The 25,250-nt window shown below is 42.2% G+C and overlaps 1 protein-coding gene across 14 annotated transcripts in view; it reads left to right on the forward strand.

Annotated features, from left to right (window-relative positions):
* The first annotated feature begins 17,700 nt into the window (after positions 1-17,700).
* LOC125452409 (testis development-related protein-like) overlaps positions 17,701-25,250 on the forward strand; it is a 61,319-nt gene continuing 53,769 nt past the window's right edge. Inside the window, exons 1-4 of one of the 14 annotated variants that reach the window (XM_048530747.2) lie at positions 17,701-17,789; positions 19,205-19,284; positions 20,148-20,207; positions 21,641-21,709. In XM_048530747.2, coding sequence (XP_048386704.1) covers positions 19,213-19,284; positions 20,148-20,207; positions 21,641-21,709 — 201 coding nt within the window. In that variant the 5' untranslated portion in view covers positions 17,701-17,789; positions 19,205-19,212. Of the gene's footprint in view, positions 17,790-18,122; positions 18,458-18,518; positions 18,756-18,809; positions 19,285-19,308; positions 19,434-20,147; positions 20,208-21,640; positions 21,710-25,250 lie in introns of those variants that run through there. The other 13 variants (XM_048530745.2, XM_048530744.2, XM_059645593.1 and 10 more) reach the window with 13 other exon arrangements.

A 25,250-nucleotide genomic window follows, 5' to 3' on the forward strand; every position in this document is an offset into this window, starting at 1 on the left:
ACAGATGTTGGCTTACAATTGAGAAGGGGTCTGTCAACCTTTCATATATTTTCCTGTCACGGGAGATCATAGGTCAGTCTATCCTTGACACCATCAGGAACTACTCTAGAGGTTGGGTAGTTCAGTTGGCTGTAGAGCTGGTTTGTAATGCAGAGTGATGCCAACGGTGTGGGGTCAAATCCTTTACAGTCTGATGTCACCATGAAAGACTCTCCTCTTCAACCTTGCCCCTCAGGTTAAACCACCACCACTCATCTCTCTCTAATGAGAGAGCATCCCTATGGTCTGGTAAGACTATGATGACTTTATCCTTATCTAAGTGTTTCATTTCATTGCTCCCACTCAGAATTTTTGACAACCAGCACTAAATTTACATCTCCAGATTTTTTTTGTAGCAGCCCCCTTTTTTAAGAACCCATTTTGGAAAAAATGCGCCAAAAACACCTATAATACTTCAGGGTTTCAACCCGTTGTTGTGACAACATGAAGGTATCATGGCTGCTTCCTGGATAACATGCATCAGTACTCACAAAGAGATTTGTGTGATGAGGTACCAACTGTACAATTGTTGACCACAATCTCTTTATGTTTATTAGGCCGTGGAGTTGATGTAAAACCTGATGTTCATATAATTGACACTTTAAATTCAACAGAAGCCTTCAATTTGATGTAAACCCTATGCCCGATTTAGCAAATGGTTCCTTTCAAAAGGAAATGATACACTCTCTGACAGACTGTTTGTTCCTTGTTAGATTTAATCCGCACTGTAGACTAATGTTCTTCAGTTGACTTTGTAGGGTTCAGTAATCTCAAGGATTTGAGGTATCCCTGTTGCAAATGTCATTTTTGCAGATCACCATGCAAGAGTCAATAAAATGCAATCATTGCCCATTTTGCAGTAAGGAGTTAATAAAGACGGATCTCTTCACTGTTTTGTTTCTGTGTGAGTGGAGGTGTACATAAGCACTGGAAAGTACTGAGCGTGCAAATGATGGACAGAGCTAAGCAACCTGACAAGCTCTGCAGTCCTACTATATTTAGTCATGCTGATGACGAACTATTAACTCACTGGAGGAGGAGGCTCCATAAATATCTCTATCATCAATGATGGAAGACCCTAAAACATCAAAAGATAAGGCTGAAGAATTTGCAGCAATCGTCAGTCCAGAAGTGACAAATCGATGATCCATCTTGACGTCCCTCCAGGGATCCCCAGCATCACAAATGTCAGTCTTCAGCCAATTCAATTCACTACACATTATCAAGAGATGGTTACAGACACTGGATAATACAAAGGCTATGGACCATGACAACATTCCAGCAATAGTACTGAAGACTTGTGCTCCTGAACTTGACGCTCCTCTTGCCAAGCTGTTCCAGCACAATTACAAGTAGTTCCAGAGAGAACACTCCTTGACACCAATGATGCAGTCAACTGGGTATGGCATCAAGAAACCCTAGCAAATCTGAAACCATTGGGAATCCGGGGAAAAAGTCTCCAGTGGTGGGAGGCATACTTAGCACATAAGAAGATTTCAAGTACAATCTCTACAGTGTGGAAACAGGCCCTTCGACCCAACAAGTCCACACAGAACCTCAGTGCATCCCACCCAGACCCATTCCCACTTTAACCCACCTAAGCTACACATCCTGAACACTACGGGCAATTTAGCATGGCCAGTCCACCTAGCCTGCACATCTTTGGACTGTGGGAGGAAACTGGAGCACCTGGAGGAAACCCATGCACACACAGGGGGAATGTGCAAACTCCACACAGACAGACACCCGAGGCCAAGATCGAACCTGGGTCCCTGGTGCTGTGAGGCAGCAGTGCTAACCACTGTGCTACTGTGCCACTGTGCTGCCCCTAAGGTGACTGTGATATTGGAGATCAGTCATTTAATCTCCAGGACAAACTGCAGGAGTTTCTCAGGGTAGTGTTCTCGGCCCAACCTTCTTCAGCTGCTTCATCAATGACCTGCTCTCCATGAAATGGTCAGAAGTGGGGATGTTCGCCACTGATTGCACAATGTTCAGCACCATTCGGAACTCCTTAGACACTGAAGCAGTCCATGGTTGAATGCAAAAAAAATCTGGACAATATCCAGGCATGGGCTGATAAGTGGCAAGTAATATTCATGCCAAACAAATGCCAGGCAATGACCATCTCCAACAACAGACAATCTAACTACTGCCCTTGATATTCAATGGTATTACCATCACTAACCCCCCCCCCCACCCCGCCTCCCATATTAACATCCTGGGGGATAGCATTGATCGAAACTCAACTTGATTTGCAGCATAAATACAGTGGCAACAACAGCAGCTCAGTGGCTAGGAATGATGTCTAAAGAGGTGCAGGTTAGGTGGGCTAGCTGTGTTAAAAGAAAACTTGTCCCATAGAGTCCAGGGATGTGCAGCCATGATAAAGAAAACCCCATGCAGAGTTATGGGGGTGGGGTGGTGGGTGTGGATAACATGCCCTTCAGAGGATTTGTGCAGACTCAATGGGCCAAATGCCCTCTTTCTGCAATGTGGGCTTTCTATCATTCTATGAATACTATAGTGGTTAATTCACTTCCTGAATCCCTAAATTCTGTCCACCATCTACAAGGTACAAGTCAGGAATGTGATGGAAACCTCTCCGCTTTCCTGGTTTGGCCCAGCTCCAATAACAACCCAGTAACATTGAGGACACAGCTGCCACGAAGCCATTGCCAGCTATAAGAAAAGCCCATCTGGCTCACTAATGTCCTTTAAGGAGAGAAATCAGTCATCTTTACCTGGTCTGGCCTACATGTGACTTGAGACCCTGTGCAATGTGATTGACCCTTAACTGCCCTCTGGGCATTTAGGAATGGGCAATAAATGCTGCCTAGCCAGAGGCGCTCACATCTCTTTTAAAAGTCCATCCCCTCCACCACTAACTCTCAGTAGCTGCAGTGTGTACTATCTCCAAGACCCTCTGTACAGTTTCACCAAGAATCCTTAGATAGTACATTCCAAACCCATGACCACTTCTACCTAGAAGGACAAGAGCAACAAATACATGGGAATATTCAAGTTCCCCTCCAAACCACTAACCAGCTTGACTTAGAAATATATCATCGTTCCTTCACTGTCACTGGGTTAAAATCTTGAAAATCTCTCCCCAATGGCATTGCGGGTCTACCTACAGCATGTAGACTGTAGCAGTTTAATATGGCAGCTCACCATCACCTTCTCAAGAGCAGCTAGGGTCAGCCAGTAAATGCTTGCCAACCAGCAACACCCATCTTCCATATCCAATGAGTGAATTAAAAAAATTCAGAGCACTCAAACCCTGCAGGAATACATTGCTCTTCATTCACAACTAGCAGCAAACAAAAATGGTAGGGCAAAAAAATTGCCAAGTAAAGATAAAAAAAAAGATAAAAATGGAGCACCTGCAAACATAATCACATAATACTTAGAGCAAAATGTAATTAGTTAAATCTACCAATTTTCTGAACCAGGCCTGTCCCAAGCATAGAATGGAGCATTTGAAAATTCTGGTGTCAGTTGTCTCCTTTGCCATCCTGGAAAAGAAAAAAATTAATTTGTACTAAGGCTAAACACACATCCAATACTTAAGCCTTCTTAAAAGACGATGGTTCAAGTACTTTTTTATAGATGGCAGTTGACTCAATTCAACTCTTCTAGCAGCCTCTTCTGAAATTTGTTTCATATGCCCACTATCAGTGAGTGGAAAAAAAGTACTTTTAAACCTTAATTGCACTCCAACTCTTGAAACTTATGCATACTCATTTTCAGCATTTAAGACATCTTGCCTGTCCGAACGATTAGCTTCTTTCATTGTTTTCTGTCAATACACAACTCGTGAAGTTCTCAGGATTGCTTGCTGCTCTCTTCTGAATTAACTGATTGCATGTGTGTTTGCAACATAACACCACAAATGGCCATAACATCCTACTGTCAGGGGGGGTTAAAATCAATGAATAGTTCCTGCTGTTTATTACTCTTAGCAACCTTACTGTGAAAAAGTCAGATGAGAGCAGATTGTCAGAGTTCTAACTACTTTCTATTAGAATATGATGAGAAGCAGTAGCTCTCTCTGAGTTACTTTGCAAATTCTGGGACTTGATCATGTGAAGTTCATCGCAACCCAATTTCTTCTGTAAGGAAATGGAACATGTTCATTGTTATTCAAAACTGACAGGTTGTTCACCTGAACAGTTAGCTCATATTGACTCAGCATTAGCCTTTTTTCCACAAATGGAAACATGACAATAAAAAGTAATAGAAAGTAATGATCAATCACCAGAATCCTTTGTTCAGTTTGCTGCATTCACATCAAAACTACTCAGCAGGTGCTGGTTGCAAATCAAAAGAATCACTTACGTATGGTCGTTTTCTCATTATGTTGTATGCCATGGCGAACTTGCCTAATTACTAAACCAAAATGCATGCACTTCTTTATTTCAAAACCTGTTTGTACAATCTAAAACTAACTAAACTAACATGTTTTCTGTGCACTGTTTGGTGATTTAAAAGCTTAAAGCTAATTTGTAAGTGAAAAACATAGCATTCAAATGATTCATTGTATTCTTCATCAGTATAACAGCTTATTTCAATGTGTGATGAAAGAAAATACATAAATGCCAAAGCATATGCGTAATATGCTTTCAATAGTTTGCATCTAATGTGCCAATGAAGTACAGTGATCCCTAGTCTAGATTTTAATTAAAATGTTGGAAATCTGACAGCTATAATGTGGCTTAGGCAGAATTAGAGAACAGAAATATGACAGTTTCAGTAAAATGTAAGGCAAATTCCATGATCTGCACAGCATAAAGTGAAACTAAGCCGGTCCCATTAGAATAAGCGCAGGGGAATTGCTAAGCAAACTTTAGTGTCTTGTAATGTGACTTCCTTTTCTTCCTTGTCTTCTTTTGTAGAGGCCAACATGAATGCTGGGACATAACTCCATTAGCAACAGCAGCCCTCCGGCATCATGCCAAAATATTTGCTCTGGATGACATTACAGCCATGTTTATCTCATCTGATATCTATCGATGTGTGTTTTGCAATTGGATCACTTTACAGTAATCAGAAGCAGGAGATCCAGTCCATTCCCCACCACCTTTCCCCAAATCAAGGATGTTGAGGTTAATTGCAATACCTCACTGAAACCTTACTTAATTTTGGCTGAAGTAGCATGGGCCATAACGATCGCTCTTGGATGTAATGCTAAATGGAAAGATTCAGTTATCTGGATTCTCCAGTACAAGTCAATGCCATTGTAAGCTGGTAGCTGGGATTGCATTTGTGTCAGCTTGATATGGGAGGGAAGTATCACTGACGCTAACTATTTATTCATTTTTATTCAATACGGAGACAGTAACTTTTCATAATGTCTATAGAATGAAATGTGGGGAAAGTCAGAAAGCAACATCTAGTATCTATCCGGCTTCATGTCTTTTCAAAGCACCCTGAGGCACTGGCTGGACCTCCATGAAAAACTCAATAATTAGCCATGTAAAATGTTCTTTCAAATGTATACTTAGGACGTGCAAGTAATTGTAACCATGGCTACTAGAGTTACAGTACTTAGCTGCTGCTATGGCATCTTTATTACTATCAGAACAGCTCTCAATATTTCATCAATTCCAAGGCACCAAAAACACAAAGATTGAGCCAACAGCACACCATGGGGGATGAGCTTTAATTTTCCACCAAAAAGAAAATTGCTGCATCAGAGGACGTGGAACGAATCAATTGCAAAAGTTAAACCATGAACTTTCTTCAACATATTACCAAAGCAGTGCTTATCTAAGGTTGATTGACCTGTCAGACTAGTAAGTGATTCAAGTTGTATTAGGACCACAGTTTGTGCATTAATTTGGCTATTTTAGTTTTAAAAAGCACAAGGCAGTCCAAATTGACTAACTTTGCAATTTTGTCAACTGCAGGAGAGTTTAGCTGACATATTTTTCAAGGTCATGTTAACTTGGCCCTTCTGGGTGTGTCCCAAACATTGAAAGTGCCTGTCATTGGAAATGCTTCCATGAGCAGAGAGAGGCCAGCCACCAGTGGAAAAGCTGTAAAGAGGCCAATTTTTAAGCAGTGATAATAAACTATTGTGGCAGATAGTGCACAGTTTTTAACTTGGTGATTGATTGCAGTCCTTAATGAAGTATTTTAACATAGTAATCCTCCTTTGTAAACTATCACTTTTCTGGCTGCTAGCAACATGGTTACAGCCCGTGTGCAGTGCTGCTATGGTGTCAGTAATGGAAAATCTGATGTATAACCTTCCACTTTATAACTGCATCATGGAACAAATCATAGAAGTATGACGATGGCCATCCGTGTGTGGGTGGATCAGCCCTCTTCAATCTAATTCCCACCTCTTAGGCAACAATCTACCTATAGCCAAATGAATTCACGTTTAGGTCAGAAAAACCTAACCATAACCCTATCGCCAGGAAAATATCAAATAGAACTATTACTGTACTAGGTCCAGGACAAGGTAATATTTTGGATTGGCTGACAGAGGCCTCCTAGGAAAGCAATAATGGAAAAATGAAAGCAGGTTGCCAGACTGGTGAATGCCAATTCTAAGATCCAACATTACACAAAGTCATAAAAAAAAGACTGAACCAGGTCAAGCAAGGTAAGAGAAGTTAATCATATGTTAAAGAATTCAGTACTGTCACTAAACAGATCTCTCCCTCACTGTGCTACAATGCTGAGAGAGCTGACCATTAACATCCATTGCACTCTTTATATCTGCAACTTTCCTGTGCAATTGTTTACATGCAATTAGAACAAAAAAAAATCACATGAGCTGCTGTTACTGGTTGTGCTAATAATCTTTACTGCCTGCATGCAGATACACAAGTTTAACCACACTTCAACATTACAAAAGTTGATTTCGTCCTTGCATCTTTCCTTTATTGAAATAAGACAAAACATGATAGGAGAAATTAGGAATAGCGAATAGACCTCAATCCTCTCCTTTCACCCATTACTAGGAGAATTGATGCTCCCAGGGAGTGAACAGTATTAACAGGGAGAGTGAATTGGGGCAAATGCAAATGTACGGGAATAGAGATGTGGGATGGAGGTTGCCACTTGAAGGTTTGTGATGACCCTTCTATTAAACACTGTGCCGTACTTCTTTCCTTTTCAGGCTTTTGTACAGCCCCAATCGCTGCAAGCAAAGTATGCCATGAAACCCCCATTACACTTCTATAACTGAGAGTGGCAGGTAAACTCTGCAGTTCATATCCCATTATAATTCTTTTCTTGTTCCTCTTGGTCCAAAGAAGAAGAATCAGGGAAAAGAATGATGAAAATCAAGCTCTTGTTTCCAGACCAGTGAGCAATTTCACATAACCATCAAAACATCCTTCCATTCGAAGTATTAATTGAAGACATCCAGGCAGACCAGATCAGGAAAAGAAGTATCACTTCAGGAGGCACACGCAATGCGGGAAGAGTACAAAGCCTTCATAAAGAAAGCTAATGTAAGATTCCAAATTCATATTGATCATTATGTTTTGAGGGATTTTACATTACCCAAGAGCCCAATACACTTACTGATTACCAATAATATCCTGCAATCACTGTAACGCACTTCCCTTCACTGTCCCTATCAGGATTCTAGATTTGCTCCTGAGGATGCATTAAGAAGCTATGGGAGATGGAGCTTTGTGATGATGTATATGTTAGGTGATCAAAACCAAGAATCTGGGTAAAGAGCAATTGACGTTTGGAGCTCATGTGATGCCATTTATTGGAATATGTCCAGTTAGAACTGATAACACTTTTCTGCTGATCATTTAAAAGGTGTCATTAGCAATAGAGTCTTCAGCACCACAAAGACAGTCTGCTTTCAAGTTGTTAAAGGGGTGTTGGGGCTATGAGGCTGTACAGGCCACGCAATGTAATGTAATGTGTTTTCACTGAAAGGAGGACGAAATTTCACAAAAATTTCCTCCCCCTAAACCAACTTTATATTTGATGAAAATGGAAAAGGTGATGACCAGGCTATTTGAACTATTTGTAGGAAGTTGTTGGGTCACTGGGACAATTAACGAAAACCCTGGCTATCACAGCAGAACTGAGACATTTGGTCATCCTCTTTTCATCTTCACACCCCTTCTATTGTGGAAACAGTAACAACACTATTGCATCTCTAATTTGACAATTTCAAACTTCCCACTAATCTAACTTTAAGGTGCAGGAAACCACAGAGGAAGGGCTTTGCTTCATCCATGTGCTATCACCATTTGAAAAGTAGGACATATCCATTAGGAGTGGTGGATGTTTCAAGAATGTGGTATCTAGTGAGTTCGGGGGACAGGATATGCAGGGTTTTTCTTTATCATTTTCTCTTTTTTCCCCTCTTCCCTATGAAATCATTTTCTAGGCAAATATTGTTAGCCTAGCCAGCAAACTCCACATCCCGTGAATGAACTTTTTAAAAAATGATATATTTCAAATTGCAACTGTTTTCATTAGTTACTCATTTGCCTTTACAGAATCTAATCATACTATTAAAATCTAAACGTTCTTCTCCTATTTCCAAAATAAATTCAGGTTCAGAGCTGTGCGCTGACCACTGGGAATAGGGAGGATAAGAAAAGGAAATGTGCACACACCTCAGAAGCTCATGTAAGAGAAAAAGTAATTAGTGGGAATGTTGTTCATAAACAGGATGTTTTACTCGACCATACAATTGCTGATACCAAACAGAATCATGTTAAAAACATTGAATGAATGATGACTGAATGATTTATTTATTGTCACATATACCTAGAGAGAAAAGTATTTTGTTGCCACAATCTGGTGCCATTTTGAGGTCCAAGAAGAATAAAAAAGAGTTCATCTTCATCAGCAGGGGTCCCAAACATGGATCCAGGTCTCCCGTAAGGTCTCCGCTCCAGGCACTGACACCACTGCAGCCGATAGCCCCACCACTGCCACTGCCTCCGAGAGTCCACACCCTGGGCATATAAAGCCGGGAGTCCCCACTCTGCCATCACTGCAGCCAACAGTCCGTTGCTATTCCAGGAGTCCACGCATCAGGCCTATCAAGCCAGGAATCCCCACTGACATCACTCTAGCCTCCTCATAACATTAGAAAGATGAAGAAAAAGAAAGATGAAGAAGAGAGGGAGAGAAAAAGAATGTTGCTGAGTCCATTACTGCTGCTTCTCGCTCGCCAGGAGACCCCAGGCTGGGGTGGAGCCATATCCAGTTAATCCCATTCAACCCCTTGAGCCTACTCTGCCATTCAATACAATCATGGCCAATCTTCCAATTCAATGGCTATTATCCCATTATCCTCATGTCCCTTCATTACACCAGTATTGAGAAATTTGTCAGTCTCTAACTCACTTGTTAGTCAAAAATCTGTCTCTCTCTGCCTTAAAAAGTTTCAACACTGTTGTGGCATCAGGCTAGCTGGAAACCTAATGAAATACTTTGTATCTTTTCAGGAAGGTCTGTCAGATCACAATCGAGCAGGTAGTGGTGAGGTCATTGGTGGGCCTACACCTAGGAACAAGAGTTCATGGTTGGAAGTCTCACCTCCTGAGAGTTGCCAATGGAACAGAGGCTAGTGGCTTTTGGACTCAGCAATATTAATGAGGTGACCATTCTGCTTCCAGAATGAAGGGCCTTGAAGTCCCAGGTTTGTGGAGTGGCTCAAGATATAGGTAACTAATGTAAGGGAGCAGGCCAAGCAGCATCTCAGGAGCACAAAAGCTGCTGTTTCGGGCCTAGACCCTTCATCAGGGAGGGGGATGGGGCAAGGGTTCTGAAACAAATAGGGAGAGAGGGGGAGGTGGACTGAAGATGGAGAGAAAAGAAGATAGGTGGAGAGAGTATAGGTGGGGAGGTAGGGAGGGGATAGGTCAGTCCAGGGAAGACGGACAGGTCAAGGAGGCGGATGAGGTTGTAGGTCGGAAATGGAGATGCGGCTTGTGGTGGGAGGAAGGGATGGGCGAGAGGAAGAACAGGTTAGGGAGGCGGAGACAGGCTGGGCTGGTTTTGGGATGCAGTGGGGGGAGGGGGCGAGCTGGGCTGGTTTTGGGATGCAGCGGGGGAAGGGGAGATTTTGAAGCTTGTGAAGTCCACATTGATATCATTGGGCTGCAGGGTTCCCAAGCGGAATACGAGTTGCTGTTCCTGCAACCTTCGGGTGGCTTCATTGTGGCAATGCAAGAGGCCCATGATGGACATGTCATCTGAGGAATGGGAGGGGGAGTTAAAATGGTTCGTGACTGGGAGGTGGAGTTGTTTATTGCGAACCGAATGGAGGTGTTCTGCAAAACGGTCCCCAACCCTCCGCTTGGTTTCCCCAATGTAGAGGGAGCCACACCAGATACAATGGAGACAGTATACCACATTGGCAGATGTGCAGGTGAACCTCTGCTTAACATGGAAAGTCATCTTGGGGCCTGGGATAGGGGTGAGGGAGGATGTGTGGGGGCAAGTGTAGCACTTCCTGCGGTTGCAAGGGAAGGTGCCGGGTGTGGTGGGGTTGGAGGGGAATGTGGAGAGAACAAGGGAGTCACGGAGAGAGTGGCCTCTCTGGAAGGCATACAAGGGTGGGGATATCCCAAAACCAGCCCAGTTCTTCCCCTCCCCCCACCGCATCACAAAACCAGACCAGTTCGTCTCCTCCCCCCCACTGCATCCCAAAACCAGCCCAGCCTGTCTCCGCTTCCCTGACCTGTTCTTCCTCTCACCCATCCCTTCCTCCCACCTCAAGCCGCACCTCCATTTCCTATCTACTACCTCATCCCGCCTCCTTGACCTGTCCATCTTCCCTGGACTGACCTATCTCCTCCCTACCTCCCCACCTATACTCTCCTCTCCACCTATCTTCTTTTCTTTCCATCTTCGGTCCACCTCCCCGTCTCTCCCTATTTATTCCAGAACCCTCTCCGCATCCCCCTCTCTGATGAAGGGTCTAGGCCCGAAACTTCAACTTTTGTGCTCCTGAGATGCTGCTTGGCCTGCTGTGTTCATCCAGCTTCACACTTTGTATCTTGGATTCTCCAGCATCTGCAGTTCCCATTATAACTAATGTAAGGGGTTGGTTTGTGGGGTAGGAGTTGTTGGGAGAAAAATTCAGGGGATTCAGCAGCAAGCACAGAAGAGCTGAACTCAGTAAGACGGCATCCTTCTTGATGTTCAGTCTCTTAAATAGGCATTGGGTGACCCTCCTGCTTCCTCCAGAGGCAACAAACTGGCCCTGTGTCGCAGTAGGATGAGACCGTGACAATGTTATTAATTGGCCAATTCAGGGCCTCAATTGGTGGAAATGTTGGCTGTTGGTCTTCCCTCCCAGAATTAAACTTCAGTGGAGGCAGGAAGTCATCAGGATTTAGGTACAACACCATTCCATACCCTTCCCATCTGAAAGTTCACCAGCAATAGAAGTATTAGAGACTAGCTCTGCATGTTTTCAATATGTAGGTTTGAGTTGTCTAAATGTGGAGATTCACCCAGCACTGTGCATACAGGAGAAATTCCATTGTTGCATGGTTCTCATTATGTCACAGCACACGGTCTGTGCCTCTGATCCTGATAAAATATATAAATCAGTTGGTGAGGGCATTCCTTTTATTCTTGGAAATCAGCCTAGCCCATAAAGGTCGAAGGGGAAAAAAGGAACTATTGAGGACTATCACATTGAGGAAATATTATGGCTATCCTCAAGAAATGGCACAGAGCTTCTTTTCATAGATAGAACAGTACAGCACAGAACAGGCCCTTCAGCCCACAATGTTGTGCCGACCATTGATCCTCATGTATGCACCCTCAAATTTCTGTGACCATATACATGTCCAGCAGTCTCTTAAATGACCCCAATGACCTTGCTTCCACAACTGCTGCTGGCAACGCATTCCATGCTCTCACAACTCTCTGCGTAAAGAACCTGCCTCTGACATCCCCTCGATATTTTCCACCAACCAGCTTAAAACTATGACCCCTCGTGCTAGCCATTTCTGCCCTGGGAAATAGTCTCTGGCTATCAACTCTATCTATGCCTCTCATTATCTTGTATACCTCAATTAGGTCCCCTCTCCTCCTCCTTTTCTCCAATGAAAAGAGACCGAGCTCAGTCAACCTCTCTTCATAAGATAAGCCCTCCAGTCCAGGCAGCATCCTGGTAAACCTCCTCTGAACCCTCTCCAAAGCATCCACATCTTTCCTATAATAGGGCGCCCAGAACTGGACGCAGTATTCCAAGTGCGGTCTAACCAAAGTTTTATAGAGCTGCAACAAGATCTCACGACTCTTAAACTCAATCCCCCTGTTAATGAAAGCCAAAACACCATATGCTTTCTTAACAACCCTGTCCACTTGGGTGGCCATTTTAAGGGATCTATGTATCTGCACACCAAGATCCCTCTGTTCCTCCACGCTGCCAAGAATCCTATCCTTAATCCTGTACTCAGCTTTCAAATTCGACCTTCCAAAATGCATCACCTCGCATTTATCCAGGTTGAACTCCATCTGCCACCTCTCAGCCCATCTCTGCATCCTGTCAATGTCCCGCTGCAGCCTACAACAGCCCTCTACACTGTCAACGACACCTCCAACCTTTGTGTCGTCTGCAAACTTGCTGACCCATCCTTCAATTCCCTCGTCCAAGTCATTAATAAAAATTACAAACAGTAGAGGCCCAAGGACAGAGCCCTGTGGAACTCCACTCACCACTGCTTCTTGTTTGAGTTTGCAAACAAGTTGTGCACTGAACTGGTGGAAGCCCTGCTGGAAAGCTTGCAGAGCTATATCCTGTCATTCTGTGTATTTTTCAAAGTCTAGTCATATGGAAAATGTCAGTACACTTCCTTTGGCAGTCTTCCTGTGACTACTGATCTGCTCAATCATATCCTTGCCTCAACATTTGACATAAAATGTTTACTCCCTCATTATGATAGAGTGCCACTTCCCTTTTGTTCAAGGGACTTATTGTTTATGATAGTCCATCAGTTTAGCTATTCAAGCGATCTGGCTATACCACAAAATGCTAGCTTTCGTCTTGTCAAATATCTTCATTATGTCAGCATCATCCTTGAGTGCAAAATTAATTCCTGGCTTTCGTGGCTAATTCCTTGCACCATAAATTGGCATTTAAACACTAGTTCTCCAGTCTCTCCAACTTCTCCTTCAACAACAAATGACAAGTTCATGGGCTTTGTCATTAATCTTATGACAATCCATTCAACTACTTCTGCCATTTCCCTCCCTCCTGCAGTACAGCAAATGTACTATTTCCTATGGTTCCCCCTACTCTAGTCATGAATTTCCTTCTTTCTCTCCTAACTCCCATCTTGCTAATTCCAAGTTTAACCCACCCATGAGATCCACTCGTGCTCTCTTGCCCATATTTCCAACAAACTGTGTACCCTCTCCTCAAATACAGTCTTCCTGCCTTTAAAGTCTACTGTTATCACTGACATCTCAAGAACCCTTAATCCCTTTGTTCTCCCAAATTACTGTCCCTTTGTAATCTACCCTTTCCTCTGCAAAGTTCTTGAACATATCATTCACATCTGCAGCCATCTTCCTTGCACACTGAATTTTGAAACCCATGTGTCGGGTTTATGCTCTGCTACACCAATTGACATCCTATACGAGTAATAAACTCTCAGTGCTTGCCCTTCTTGATCTATCCACAGTCTCTGGTGTTATTGATCATTCTAACCTCCTTTGGTGTCTTTCATCCATTGTCCAGATGGGTGCAGCTGTATTCACTTGACTCCATTATTATCTACCACTCTTTACCAGAGAATTGCCAGTCATGGCATCTCTTCCTGCTCCCTCACTGTTACCACTGGAGTTCCAACAGGATCTATCCTCGTCCCCTCCTTTCTTTAATCTCTATGATGTCTGTCAGTGCCATCAGCCAAAATCAGAATGACAATATTGGGAAGATAAAAGCCATCCTCTTAAAATTCCTTTTGCAAATGAGAAACTCTAATTCCTTATTTTGCTCCATTTCTCTCTATTCATAACCTTCTTATTATACTTGACTCCAAGCTCAGTTTCCAACTTCAAGTCTCCATCACCAAGAACACCTTCTTCCACATCCATAGCATTTCTACTTCCATCACTGTCTCAGCTCATACGATGCTGAAACTGTCCTTCATACCATTGTTACCCCAGGACTGATTATTCTCGTACTCGACCTGGCTTAACTGGCCTCCATCACGCTTTGCCTCCTTGAAAAGGTTGAGCACATCCTAACTTGCACTATGTCTCATTTACCTATAATACTTGCGCTCACTGATATTCATTGGCTTTAAACTAACAATGTCTGATTTTAAAATTACCAATCCAGTTTTCAAATGCTGCCAAGATCCACCCTTCCTATTTTGGCATATTGTCCCAGTCCATCAACTTTCTGCTGTGTTTTGTTAAAACTTGGAGTCACTTGTACATCCCTGATTTTCATTGCATCACCATTGGCAGCAGTATCTTCTATTCCTTGAGTCTTCAACTCTATGATTTTCTCCCTGTAAAACAAAAAAGAAAGGTTTGGATTTCTTCAATGGCAACCTGGTAGCACAAAGCACTTTACAGCCAGGAAGGTACATCTGGAATTGTTATCATTGTTTTAATATAAATCTTGCACAGCAAGCTCTCACAGGGGTATGTGATCTGCTTTTGTAATGTTCTACATTCATGGAGACATACAGCATGAAAACACACCCTTCAGTCCACCCAGTCTATGCTGACCATAATCCCAAACCAAACTGCTGTTTATTGAGGGAAACAATTGTGACCATTGGCTAATATATTTTGTAAAATAAGCTAACAACCACAGTGATGAAAATAGGCAACAACTTGATCCAAATGTACCTTGGCGGCTTAAAGTGATTACTTAAAATTTTACCTTCATATAATTGGGGATTTTGTTCAAAACGTTTGAACAATACTTAACCACTGTTGCCACCGTAATATGCTGGTCATGTTAAGGAAGTCCCATTGCAGGTACTTAACTACTACGCCACCATGATATTTACCATTTCAGGCATGCAGAAAGGAGCGCGCTTGATGGTGGGTGGCACGGTGGCTCAGTGGTTAGTACTGATGCCTCACAGCACCAGGACCTGGGTTCACTTCCAGCCTCAGGTGACTATCTGTGTAGAGTTCGCACATTCAACCCATGTCTGCGTGGGTTTTCTTTGGGTGCGCCGGTTTCTTCCTACAGTCCAAAGATATGAAAATTAGGTGGCATGGGCATGCTAAATAACCCAATGTGTTCAGGGATGTGTGGAAGAGGTGGGTTAGTCATGAGAAATATAGGGTTACAGGGGTAGAGTGGGGGAGTGGGACTGGGTGTGATGCTCTTTGGATTGTTGGCATAAGCCCAATAGGCCAAATGGCCTACTTCCACATTATGAGGATCCTATGGATGATGTATACAGCATCAGTGGGAAGGAGAAGCTGGGATAGGACATGAAGTGGAGGATGCTGCTACCTCGAGAGTGAAGAAAGTGGGGTCACAGGCAGGCAGGGCACTGAAGAAGGCTTTTGGAACTCAGGCCTTCATCAGTCAGGGCACTGAGTATAGAAGTTGCATTGATTATAAGAGTTGGGAAGTTTTGTTGCAGTTGTAAAGGGCTTTGGTAAGGCTGCACCTGCAGTATTTTGTTCTGTTTTGGTCACCTTGCTATAGGAAGGATGTTATTAAACCAGACAGAGTGCAGAAGAAATTTACAAGGATGTTGCCAGAACTTAAGGGACTGAGTTATACAGAGTGGGTGGACAAGCTTGGACATTTTCCATCAGAGCATAGAAGAGTGAGGGGGGATATCATAGAAGTGGATAAAATCATGAGAGGCTTTTATAGGGTGAATGCAATCAATATTTTTACCCAGGGTTGGAAAATGGAAGACTAGAGGCATCAGTTAAGGTAAGAGGGGAAAGAATACATGGGAACCTAAGGGGCAACTTTTTTTTACACAGATAGGTGGTACGCATATGGAATGATCTGCCAGTGGAAGTGGTTGAGGTGGGTACATTTAACAACATTCATTTGGATGAATACATAGATGGCAAAGGTTTAGAAAGACACGGGGCAAGTGTAGGGAAGTAGGGTTAGTGTGGACAGATACTTTGGTCAGTATGGACCAGTTTAGGCTGAAGGGCCTGTCTCCATGGTGTAGGACAATATGACTCTGTGATTTTAATGAGAAACCTGGGTGGACATGATTGAAACGTTAGTTTTTGCGCTCCTGAGATGCTGTTTGGCCTGCTGTGTTCATCCAGCTTCACATTTTGTTACCTTGGACATGATTGAAGCTGGATTAAAGACATATACTTTAAGGCAGATTTTAAAGCAGGGAAGAGTATTGGGGTGGTAGATAGTTGGAGAGAACATAGAAGTCTAGAGCCATGGTGAAATGGTTTGCGATCACTGTCAAGGTGAATGAAATATGTGATGAATGCAAAAGCTTCCTACTAGGTTGTAATGCTGGAGAAAGTGACAGAGATAAGACAGACTGGGGTCACAAAGATATTTGAGCACATGTATGAGAAAAATATCATAGACTGCAAGAGCATTCTAGGTGAGTGAACAAGGGGCAGCTGAGTGAACAGTGCTGGTATGATATTGCTGCAGAATTTGAAAGAGCTCACATTTATGGAGGGCAGAGGATGGGACAATGTTGAAATGATTGAGTCTGAAGATGACAAAGGCATGAGAGTAAGCAGAGATAGGCAGGAGGCAGGAAGTATAATGGAGATGAAAGTATATCACTTTTGTGGTGGAGAAGATATGGAATAGGGGACATAGTTTAGGGTTAAATAGGTCGAAGAGACTGTGAATAGACTAGTCCAGCCTCAAGCGGCTGTCAGGAATTGATTGCATGGAATAGAGCTTATGCCCAAAGCTAGAGGCAACAGTTTTGAATATTTAACTGGAAATATACATGTACTGGCATTGAAAATAGTGCCCAATATTGTCAGGCTTTAGTCGGCATTGACAATATCCTGATGCTGAGGTTTGGAGTAATGCAGTTCACCCTGAAGCAGATGGTAGCTCCAGAATGTCCACTTGTCCAAACATCTAATGTGAAACTTGAACTAGGAAGGCAAACACATCTAAAAGGAAAGGTCTGCTGTCACCCTGAAGCCAGGAGCAACAACGTATCATTACTCCAAGCACAAAAATATCACTAATGGATATTTTCCCATGTGATTGAGGGAAGTAATATTGACGTAAGGCAGAGAAATGCTGGAACATGGGAAGATGCAGCAGTCTGTGATTGTTGGTTGGATATTGGAGAACATAATTTAGGGATAATTAGATCGATTCAAATGCAAAAGCTTTTTGCCAGGTTTTAAGCAGACTGGACTGAGGCAAACTGTCAGCTCCAGTAATTCCAGCAAGCAACTAACTTGATAGTTGTATCGAGACTTCTGAAAAAGAAAATCGTGGATTCTTCACCGGCAAACTGTCTTAAATGATTGATAACGGTTCGAAAAAAAATGCCCGCGTCGTTTCTAAATATTCCGGTTAACCAACATGGGGGAAAAGTTACGGCAGCATTTTTCGGTAGATTACACTAACATTATAATTAAATATTAAAATTAGATTGGAAGTGAAAATTCCTTTATTTAAAACGTCAGTCTTGCTCAGTTGACAGATTCGTTCACTTTGAGACATAGACTTTGAAAGTGGTATAAACAATTTTGTTACAACAAAAAACACTGAAAACTACGAATGCTGGAAATCAGAAACGGAAACAGAAATCGCTGGAAAAACTCAGCAGGTCAGGCAGCGTCTGTGGAGAAACACCAGAGATAACATTTCGCGTCCGATGACCTTTTTCATAACGGATTTTGTTACATTGTTTGAATTCAAAGGGACTGCAACTCTTGTGTTGGAAAGCCAATTGCACAATAGAGGGAAAAAAAGCCAGAATCTATCTGTAATCAAATTGTTTGTAAGTAAATTCCCTTGGCGTGGGCAGGTTTACTTTACATAGACTGTCCGTCCCTATTTAAAAAGTTTTAGCATGTGGGTCACAATAAGTGCAAATCGGACCGTACAATGTTTGTGGTGCTTGTATTTTATGGGTGGGGAGGTTAACTGACGTTTTATGTTTTTGTTTAAAATGAGACCCCTTCACTCCACACATTTATTGAGTCAAAGGTAGATTCCGATCATTTGATCTGACTCCATAGTTCTCTGATCTTATCTTCATCCTGTTCGGATATCCTGAAGCTGCTAACTTGTATGCTCAACCTATTTTCTACACGGCTGTTGTGGAAATGATCAAGATTAAGCCTAAGTCTCTATAGCAACCCCTCTCCACCCCCAGTCCCCTACAACCCTTCAATACACCCCTTCCTGGCACGCAGGCCATCAAAATAAGTTTTATGGATGAACTCTGGTCTGCGCACTTTGCTGCAAAAAGACGTCGACTCAACCTGGAAGGTCAGTACAAATTGTTCCGGCTTTCATGCTTGGGTAAATTAATGCAAATTCTCAGATTTGAACTCACAAGTTCACAATGAGGAAAGATGCGTGCGCTTAGTTAGAAATGCGAGAATGAATGTCCCAATTTGATATTGTCTGCATACTGCTGTGGTTCTTGGGAGTACTGGAAAGATTAAAATGGCCAGTTTGCGCTAGCATTGACACTTTTAAGCTGAAAAAAAATCCTCTTTCGCATTTTGATCAAAACTCTCAAGCAATGTGGAAGAGTTCTGGGAATACCATGGCAACAAGCGAGGTAATAAATGACCCCACCTCCCCTCAGTACAGTACTTAAGATTTTTTTTGTTTGTGTGTAGGTTTTGCATGTGTCAGTCACACAGGTGAGGGGGGAGGGGAAGAATCTTTGCTGGTTGTAAGCCTTAGTTAGCCTTTTGATCTTTCCTTCTTATTAGGCTGGGGAAACAACACTGTTCCTTAGCGATTGGTCAGACTAATCCTCCTGAGCACTGTCAGCCGTTAACCATGTGAACAGATTAGACCGTGGGGTTGTGCTGGACAGGCTCCAGCTGGGGATTGTGTTGCTGTTCTCTCGCCGCTGGCCTCCTGCAGTGTTCAGGAGTTTCAAATCGAATGTAGCCTTCGGCGTTTGGGTCAGAGGGAGACAGACAGAAGGAGAAGGCAGGAGGGCAAATTAAAGACAACAAAAAATACAAACCAAATCTTCAACATTTTGCTCACAAGCAGACTGAAGAATGTGGAGAAATAAGCATAAAGGACTAAAAGATTCTGACTCGGAGGATGACAAGCCGCAGGAAGTGTCGAAGGTACGATCCCCATTAATTCCAAGCAGATATCTTTTATTTCAGTAGCTGCGGGAGGAGGTCCAAATGCTTTGCTACACTCGCTCAGGTTTCTCTCGCACACGCCAGGCTCCCAGCCCGTTATGTCCGACGCAAAAGGGTGTATGCTGTCCGTAAGTGTCCTTTTAACTTCACGTAACCTGGCCTTCCGCCGGGAGTATGTATTATTGACGTTCCTTTAATGACAGTAAAGGATGGCGGATTCTTTTTAGGTCGGATTGAGCGCGGATCTCAGGCTGGGATGGTTCCGATGTGTTCACCCCGGGGATAAGCTTCACTCGCCTGCCGGCGATAGGGCCGCTGGAGAGCAGCTCTGGTGCAGGCGAGACTGCTAACAGCGTATCTCAGCGAGGGAGCCTACTGCAGCTTCCACTATCTCACTGAGATGGGATGTTGGCGTTGGTGGCGGGGTGGGGGGAGGCGAACCAGGCTCTGGCTGCGGGCGTGGGGGGGCGGGGGGTGCGGGGGCAAACAAATCTGGAGCGGCCGGCAATTGGAGAAATGTTTTCTTCCTTTTCTAACATGTGTCACAACGTGCGAAGGTTTTTAAACGCCCGTTTCCTCGGGGTGCAGGAACCATCTAGGCGATTATCTTTCAGATACCACACAAGCTAATAATGATAGCGTCTGTACTTTCACGTTGCCTCAACGGTGCACCTCAAAATGAAGAGTAAACTATAACAGAATAAAGGTTTCACAAGGTTGGCGCAATACTGCATTGCCTTTTAAGGTCTGAGTTCACAGGAGTTTTAAGTTCTCATGAGATTGCATTGCCTTCTATCTGAGCAGTAACATATTTGGAATGTCTGTTTCATGACTTGTTTCAGAGCAAGGACCCTTTGCTTCCAGAAGAGACTACGAGTTCTGTGTCTCAGCTTGCTACGAAGGTAGGTGTCTGTTTTCACTCAGATTCCCTAGTCTGCTTTGATGGATTGTACTGAAAATTTCCACACTTGTTTTTATCAAAAAGTTTATGCATTTTTGTTTTGCGATTCGAGCAAACATTACTTTCTAATGACGCCACTATATTAATCAATATTTGATCAATACATGCAACAATGCTGCTTTTGTCCAGTTAAATGTGCTTTTGATGGGAACAATATTATAAATTAATAATGATGGGAGCAATATCATAAATTAATAATAGAATGGATCAGCTGTGGCCAAAAGACACCCAGCTAACATATTATGCTTTTTGCATGAGCATTTGTCATTGTACAGGAATTGACTGCCAGTTCATTTACATTGATTTTCGAGCATTGTATATCACTGTCCAGATGTAGTGATGATTCTGAATGGGACAGTCACTTTCTGGGTAAAAGTCAATGCAGTATATCAGCTCTAATGAAATCTTCATTACTTTTTTTCCACCATCCATGATAGAGGGAATTTCCTGATGTTTCTATATTTGTAAATTTACACACTATTGGTTGGAGAAATGTGGTTTGGCCCACCGCTAATACATTTGCTGTCTGATAACTCACTGGTGCATCTTTTAGATTATATTTCTTTCAGGATCAGTTCAGTTCAGTTCAGCTATCATATCGTGTGCCCCTCCTTTTTGGGAAAGAATTTTATCCGCTTGGGTGGATGTTGAGAATGAGAAATATAATACTATTTCCAATTTTTGTCATGCAATCTAGATCAGGTAAAATGCACTCCAAGTGCAGAGGGAAATTGTTACTGATTTGCCCCAGTAACAAGTCTTGTATTCAATTTCAAAACTGCACCAATTTCAGACTACCATCCTGAGAATTTTAATTTCCCAGAATGCCCATTTGTGAATTTTCTTCTAAGGATGGCTCCTCATATTCTGGGGCCTTTGGCAAAAACATACAAGATGATGGGAAAGTGAGGTAGATCCCATTTCCATTAGGATCCTGTCACCTTTCTACAGCTGAATCAGTTCCAGTTTTAGTGTGTTGGACTTCTTCCAAATGAATGGGGGACCGGTGGAAGTATTTCTGGGAGAGCTGGTGTGAGTCCAGCTCAGGATCCCATTCTCATGAATTGAACTGGATCCCAGCACTCTAGACATGGGTGGACTGAAGATATTCTCTACTGCTTTTTTGTGGGAACATATTAAATTTTGGGCCAATAGTACTTCAGCTATGGCTTCTGATCCTTCTAAATTAGTTGCAAGCTGAAGGTGACTCCTTAACAGCCACCTGTGATTTGATTGCATCTCAACGGGATTCAAATTGAACTCTGATTTTGAAGGCTCAGGATGAGAAACCATTTTACACTTGCATTGCCTATATTAGAGATTTTTTTTGTGATAACTTGCATAATACTCGTCCGCCTCTTTAACTGATTATAGAATCATAAAATGATACAGGATAGAAGTGGTCATTCGGTCCACCATACTTGGAGCAGCTCTTTAAAACAGGTATCCAATTAATTTCACTTTATCGTTCTCTCTTCATAGCCCTTTACCTTATTAGAGAGTTATTCAGATTCTTTTGGTGAAGTTAATCTGCCCATATTACCTCTCAGGCAGTGGTTTTCAGATTAAAGGTAGTGTGAAACATTTTGTCTCATGTTGCCGCTGATTCATTTGCCAATTTTTTTTAAACCTTCCCTCAGATTCCAGACTCTGCTGCAAACTGTTATGACCAAATGAATTCATTCCCCATCTTTGTTAACTGATGTATTTTGGCTGCAGTGTGTCATACGTACAAAACACGTTGCAGAACTCTCAATGGCCCAATCCAGACTTTCAAATGCCTACCTTTTTAGAAAGTCAAAGACAAGAGAAGAGTGGAAGGGATTATGTAGGCATTTATGTTTCCGAGTTCCCATCAGGGCAGTGTAGTGGCTCAGTGGTCAGCACTGTTGCCTCGTAACACCGGGTTCGATTCCAGCCGAGGTGATTGTCTGTGTGAGGTTTGCATGTTCTCTCCATGTCTGTGAGTTTCATCGGAGTGCTCTGGTTTCCTCCCACTGTCCAAGGGTGTGCAGGTTAGGTGGATTAGCCATGGTAAATTACCCCTTAATGTCCAGGGATGTGCACACTAGGTAAATTAGCCATGGGAAATATGGGTTATGGAAATAGGATTAGGGGCTAGGTCTGGGTGGGATACCCTTCAGAGGGCCAAATGATCTGCCCTCTAGGGATTCTAAGTTATTCGACATCCTGACTTGATATTATATTGCTGTTCCTTCATCACATGGTCAAATTTTGTAATTCTCCAATATTCATGCAGGTGTATTTATTTCACATTCACTGCACTGGTTTAAGAAGGGAGCTCATCAATACTTTCTAGACGATAAATTGAGATGGTCAGTGATGCCAATATCCAATGAACTGTAAACAAAATCTCTGTCTGAATTAATAAAACCAAGGATCCTGTGTGCATTTGTTTTTTCCAAACAGTCTTTTCAACTTCTCCTGGGCCTTCAATGATTTGTGCATGGTCTTCTGCTGTTTCTGTAGTCCTGTTAAAATTCTGGAATTTAATTCTTAAAGTTTTAATGCTCTCCTTTTTCTTACCACTAAAATGAATCCTTTCATATATCTTTGCTAACTTAATGTGGGTTTTCCCATTTCCTCAATTTGTCCATGCCCTGCTGATGTTGTTATTACGGCTCTCCACCTTGCTGAATATATTGTCATCTAATAGATTTGAAATTATGTTCCACACACCCTATTTCAGTTATTGATATAATCAGTGAGAACACTACTAGATATTAGAATGTCTCACTCATATTCTCTCTATCCCAAATTCAGTTCACCAAATATAAATGATCAGGGACTGAACCTAAAATGTGGAAAATTTATGTTGATTGCTTTCATATATCCTATTTGAAGAATTATCGTGTTCTAAACTCATGGGGACAAGATTTTTCTGTTCTGTAATGAAATTGGAAACCTGATGAAGAATATCTTTAAAATAAGAACGTGAAGAACAAGAGCCAGGAACTTTGGAAATATCAGCTCAAGTAACTGGTTAGATCCCAGTTAGAACCGTTTGTGCAATTTCAAGATGCCATTATAGAAAGTGTCCTGAGCAGAGAGTGTAGAGCCATCAAGATCATGATAAAAGAATGTAGTTAATATTTTCCACTGCAGGAGTGGAGGCCAACAGAGGATGGGACTGAGGTTTTAAAACTGAATGCTTTTTAAATTCTGGAAATGGAATTAGTCTTTGGAGTTAAGGCAAAACAGACTGTCAAGAACCTGTATGCTGTGGGCTGTTGATCACCATTTGCTAATTTATACTATCGTCAACAATCAGTTTCATCTCTTATTTTCAACTTCCTACTCATTTAAAACATACACTAAATACGCCTCTACACAGTCAAATTGCTTGCATTTCCACAGGGAGTACTGGGCATAGAAACATGGAAAATAGGAGTAGGCCATTTGTCCTTTTGAGACTGCTCTGCCATTCAGTATTATCATGACTGATCATCCAACTCAGTATCCTGTTGTGCATTCTTCCTGTATTGTTTGATCCCTAAGAACAATATTAACTGCGTGAAAACATTCAATGTTTTGACCTCAGTGTTTTCTGTGGCAGAAAATTCCACAGGCTTACCAATGTTTGAGAGAAGAAATTTCTCCGCATTTCAATCTGAAATGACCAACCTTTCCGGTTCTGGACTCTCTGGTGATCTCGAACGTACGTCCTGTGTTTAACCTGTCTAATCTAACTATAATTTTATGGATTTCTGTAACATCCAAACTCCAAGTGATCTATCTTACTTCATTCAAAAGCCCTTCTATCTCAGGAATCAATCTGATAAATCATTGTTATACTTCCTTCATATCCAGAATACCCATCCTCTGACAAGGAGACCAAAACTGTAGACAGCTCTCCAGGTATGAGCTCACCAAGACCCTGTACAATTGCAGCAAGATGTCCCTGCTTCTGTACTCTAATTTCTTACTATGAAGGCCAAAATACCATTAGCCTTCTTCACCTCTGCCATCCTTACTTTTAGCAACTGGTTTAGAAGAACACTCAGGACTTGTTGCACATTCCACTTTCCTGATTTATTGCCATTCAGATAGTCTACTCCCCGTCTTTGCTGCCAGCCTCACATTTATCCACATTATATTTCATCTGCCGCTCATTTGCCCACTCATCCAACTTGTTCAAATCACACTGAAGCATCTCTGCATCCTCCTCACAGCTCAATCTCCCACACAGCTTTATGTCATCTGCAAAGGTCATTGATCCTTTTTGAGCAGATTGAACACATTTTTGAGGCAGATGAAAGGCAGTGGAGAGTGAGAATGCTTGTTGGGTTAGCTTTGGATTGTGTTAGCAAAGGTTGAAAGAAACATGATGGAATCAAATGACTTCTGTGTGGTAACCACTAAATTATACTAAAAATTATTGTATACGTTAAAATATTGTTTAGTTTCATGGTGGTGTTGAATTAATCAACGGTGTAGTTTATATACGTATGTGTTTATACATTTCTAAGCCAAACAAATATTTTGTTTCTTTACAGCATTGATTTTTATTCATTAAAGGGATGTGGGAGTCACTGGCTAGGCAAACATTTATTAATTGACCTTGAGAAGGTGATGATGAGTTACCTTCTTCAACAACTGTAGCGCAGAGCTGTTAGGTTAAATATTCGTGTGTGTGTGTGTGTGTGTGTGTGTGTGTGTGTGTGTGTGTGCAGGTAGGTATGCCAGAGATCAAATGGAACTAAGGAACACGTGATGGTTAAATGTTGGGATAATTGAGGGAAAGTTATTTGTGCATATTTGACACATGGGAAACAAGCAGTTAGTGTATGGGAGTTTTTGTGATGTGAGAGTTGGAATAAAATATGTTGACTGAAAGTACATGCCTGAACTCTGTCTAATAAACCTTTAACTTTTGATGCCTGTTAAATATCTCTTTACTTGGAGTGAAATGGATCATGCTCTGCAGCTTATCGAAGTCAAAGGGCATTAATACTAATTGGTA

This window comes from Stegostoma tigrinum, chromosome 4, assembly GCF_030684315.1.
Source record: "Stegostoma tigrinum isolate sSteTig4 chromosome 4, sSteTig4.hap1, whole genome shotgun sequence".
Taxonomy (NCBI): domain Eukaryota; kingdom Metazoa; phylum Chordata; class Chondrichthyes; order Orectolobiformes; family Stegostomatidae; genus Stegostoma; species Stegostoma tigrinum.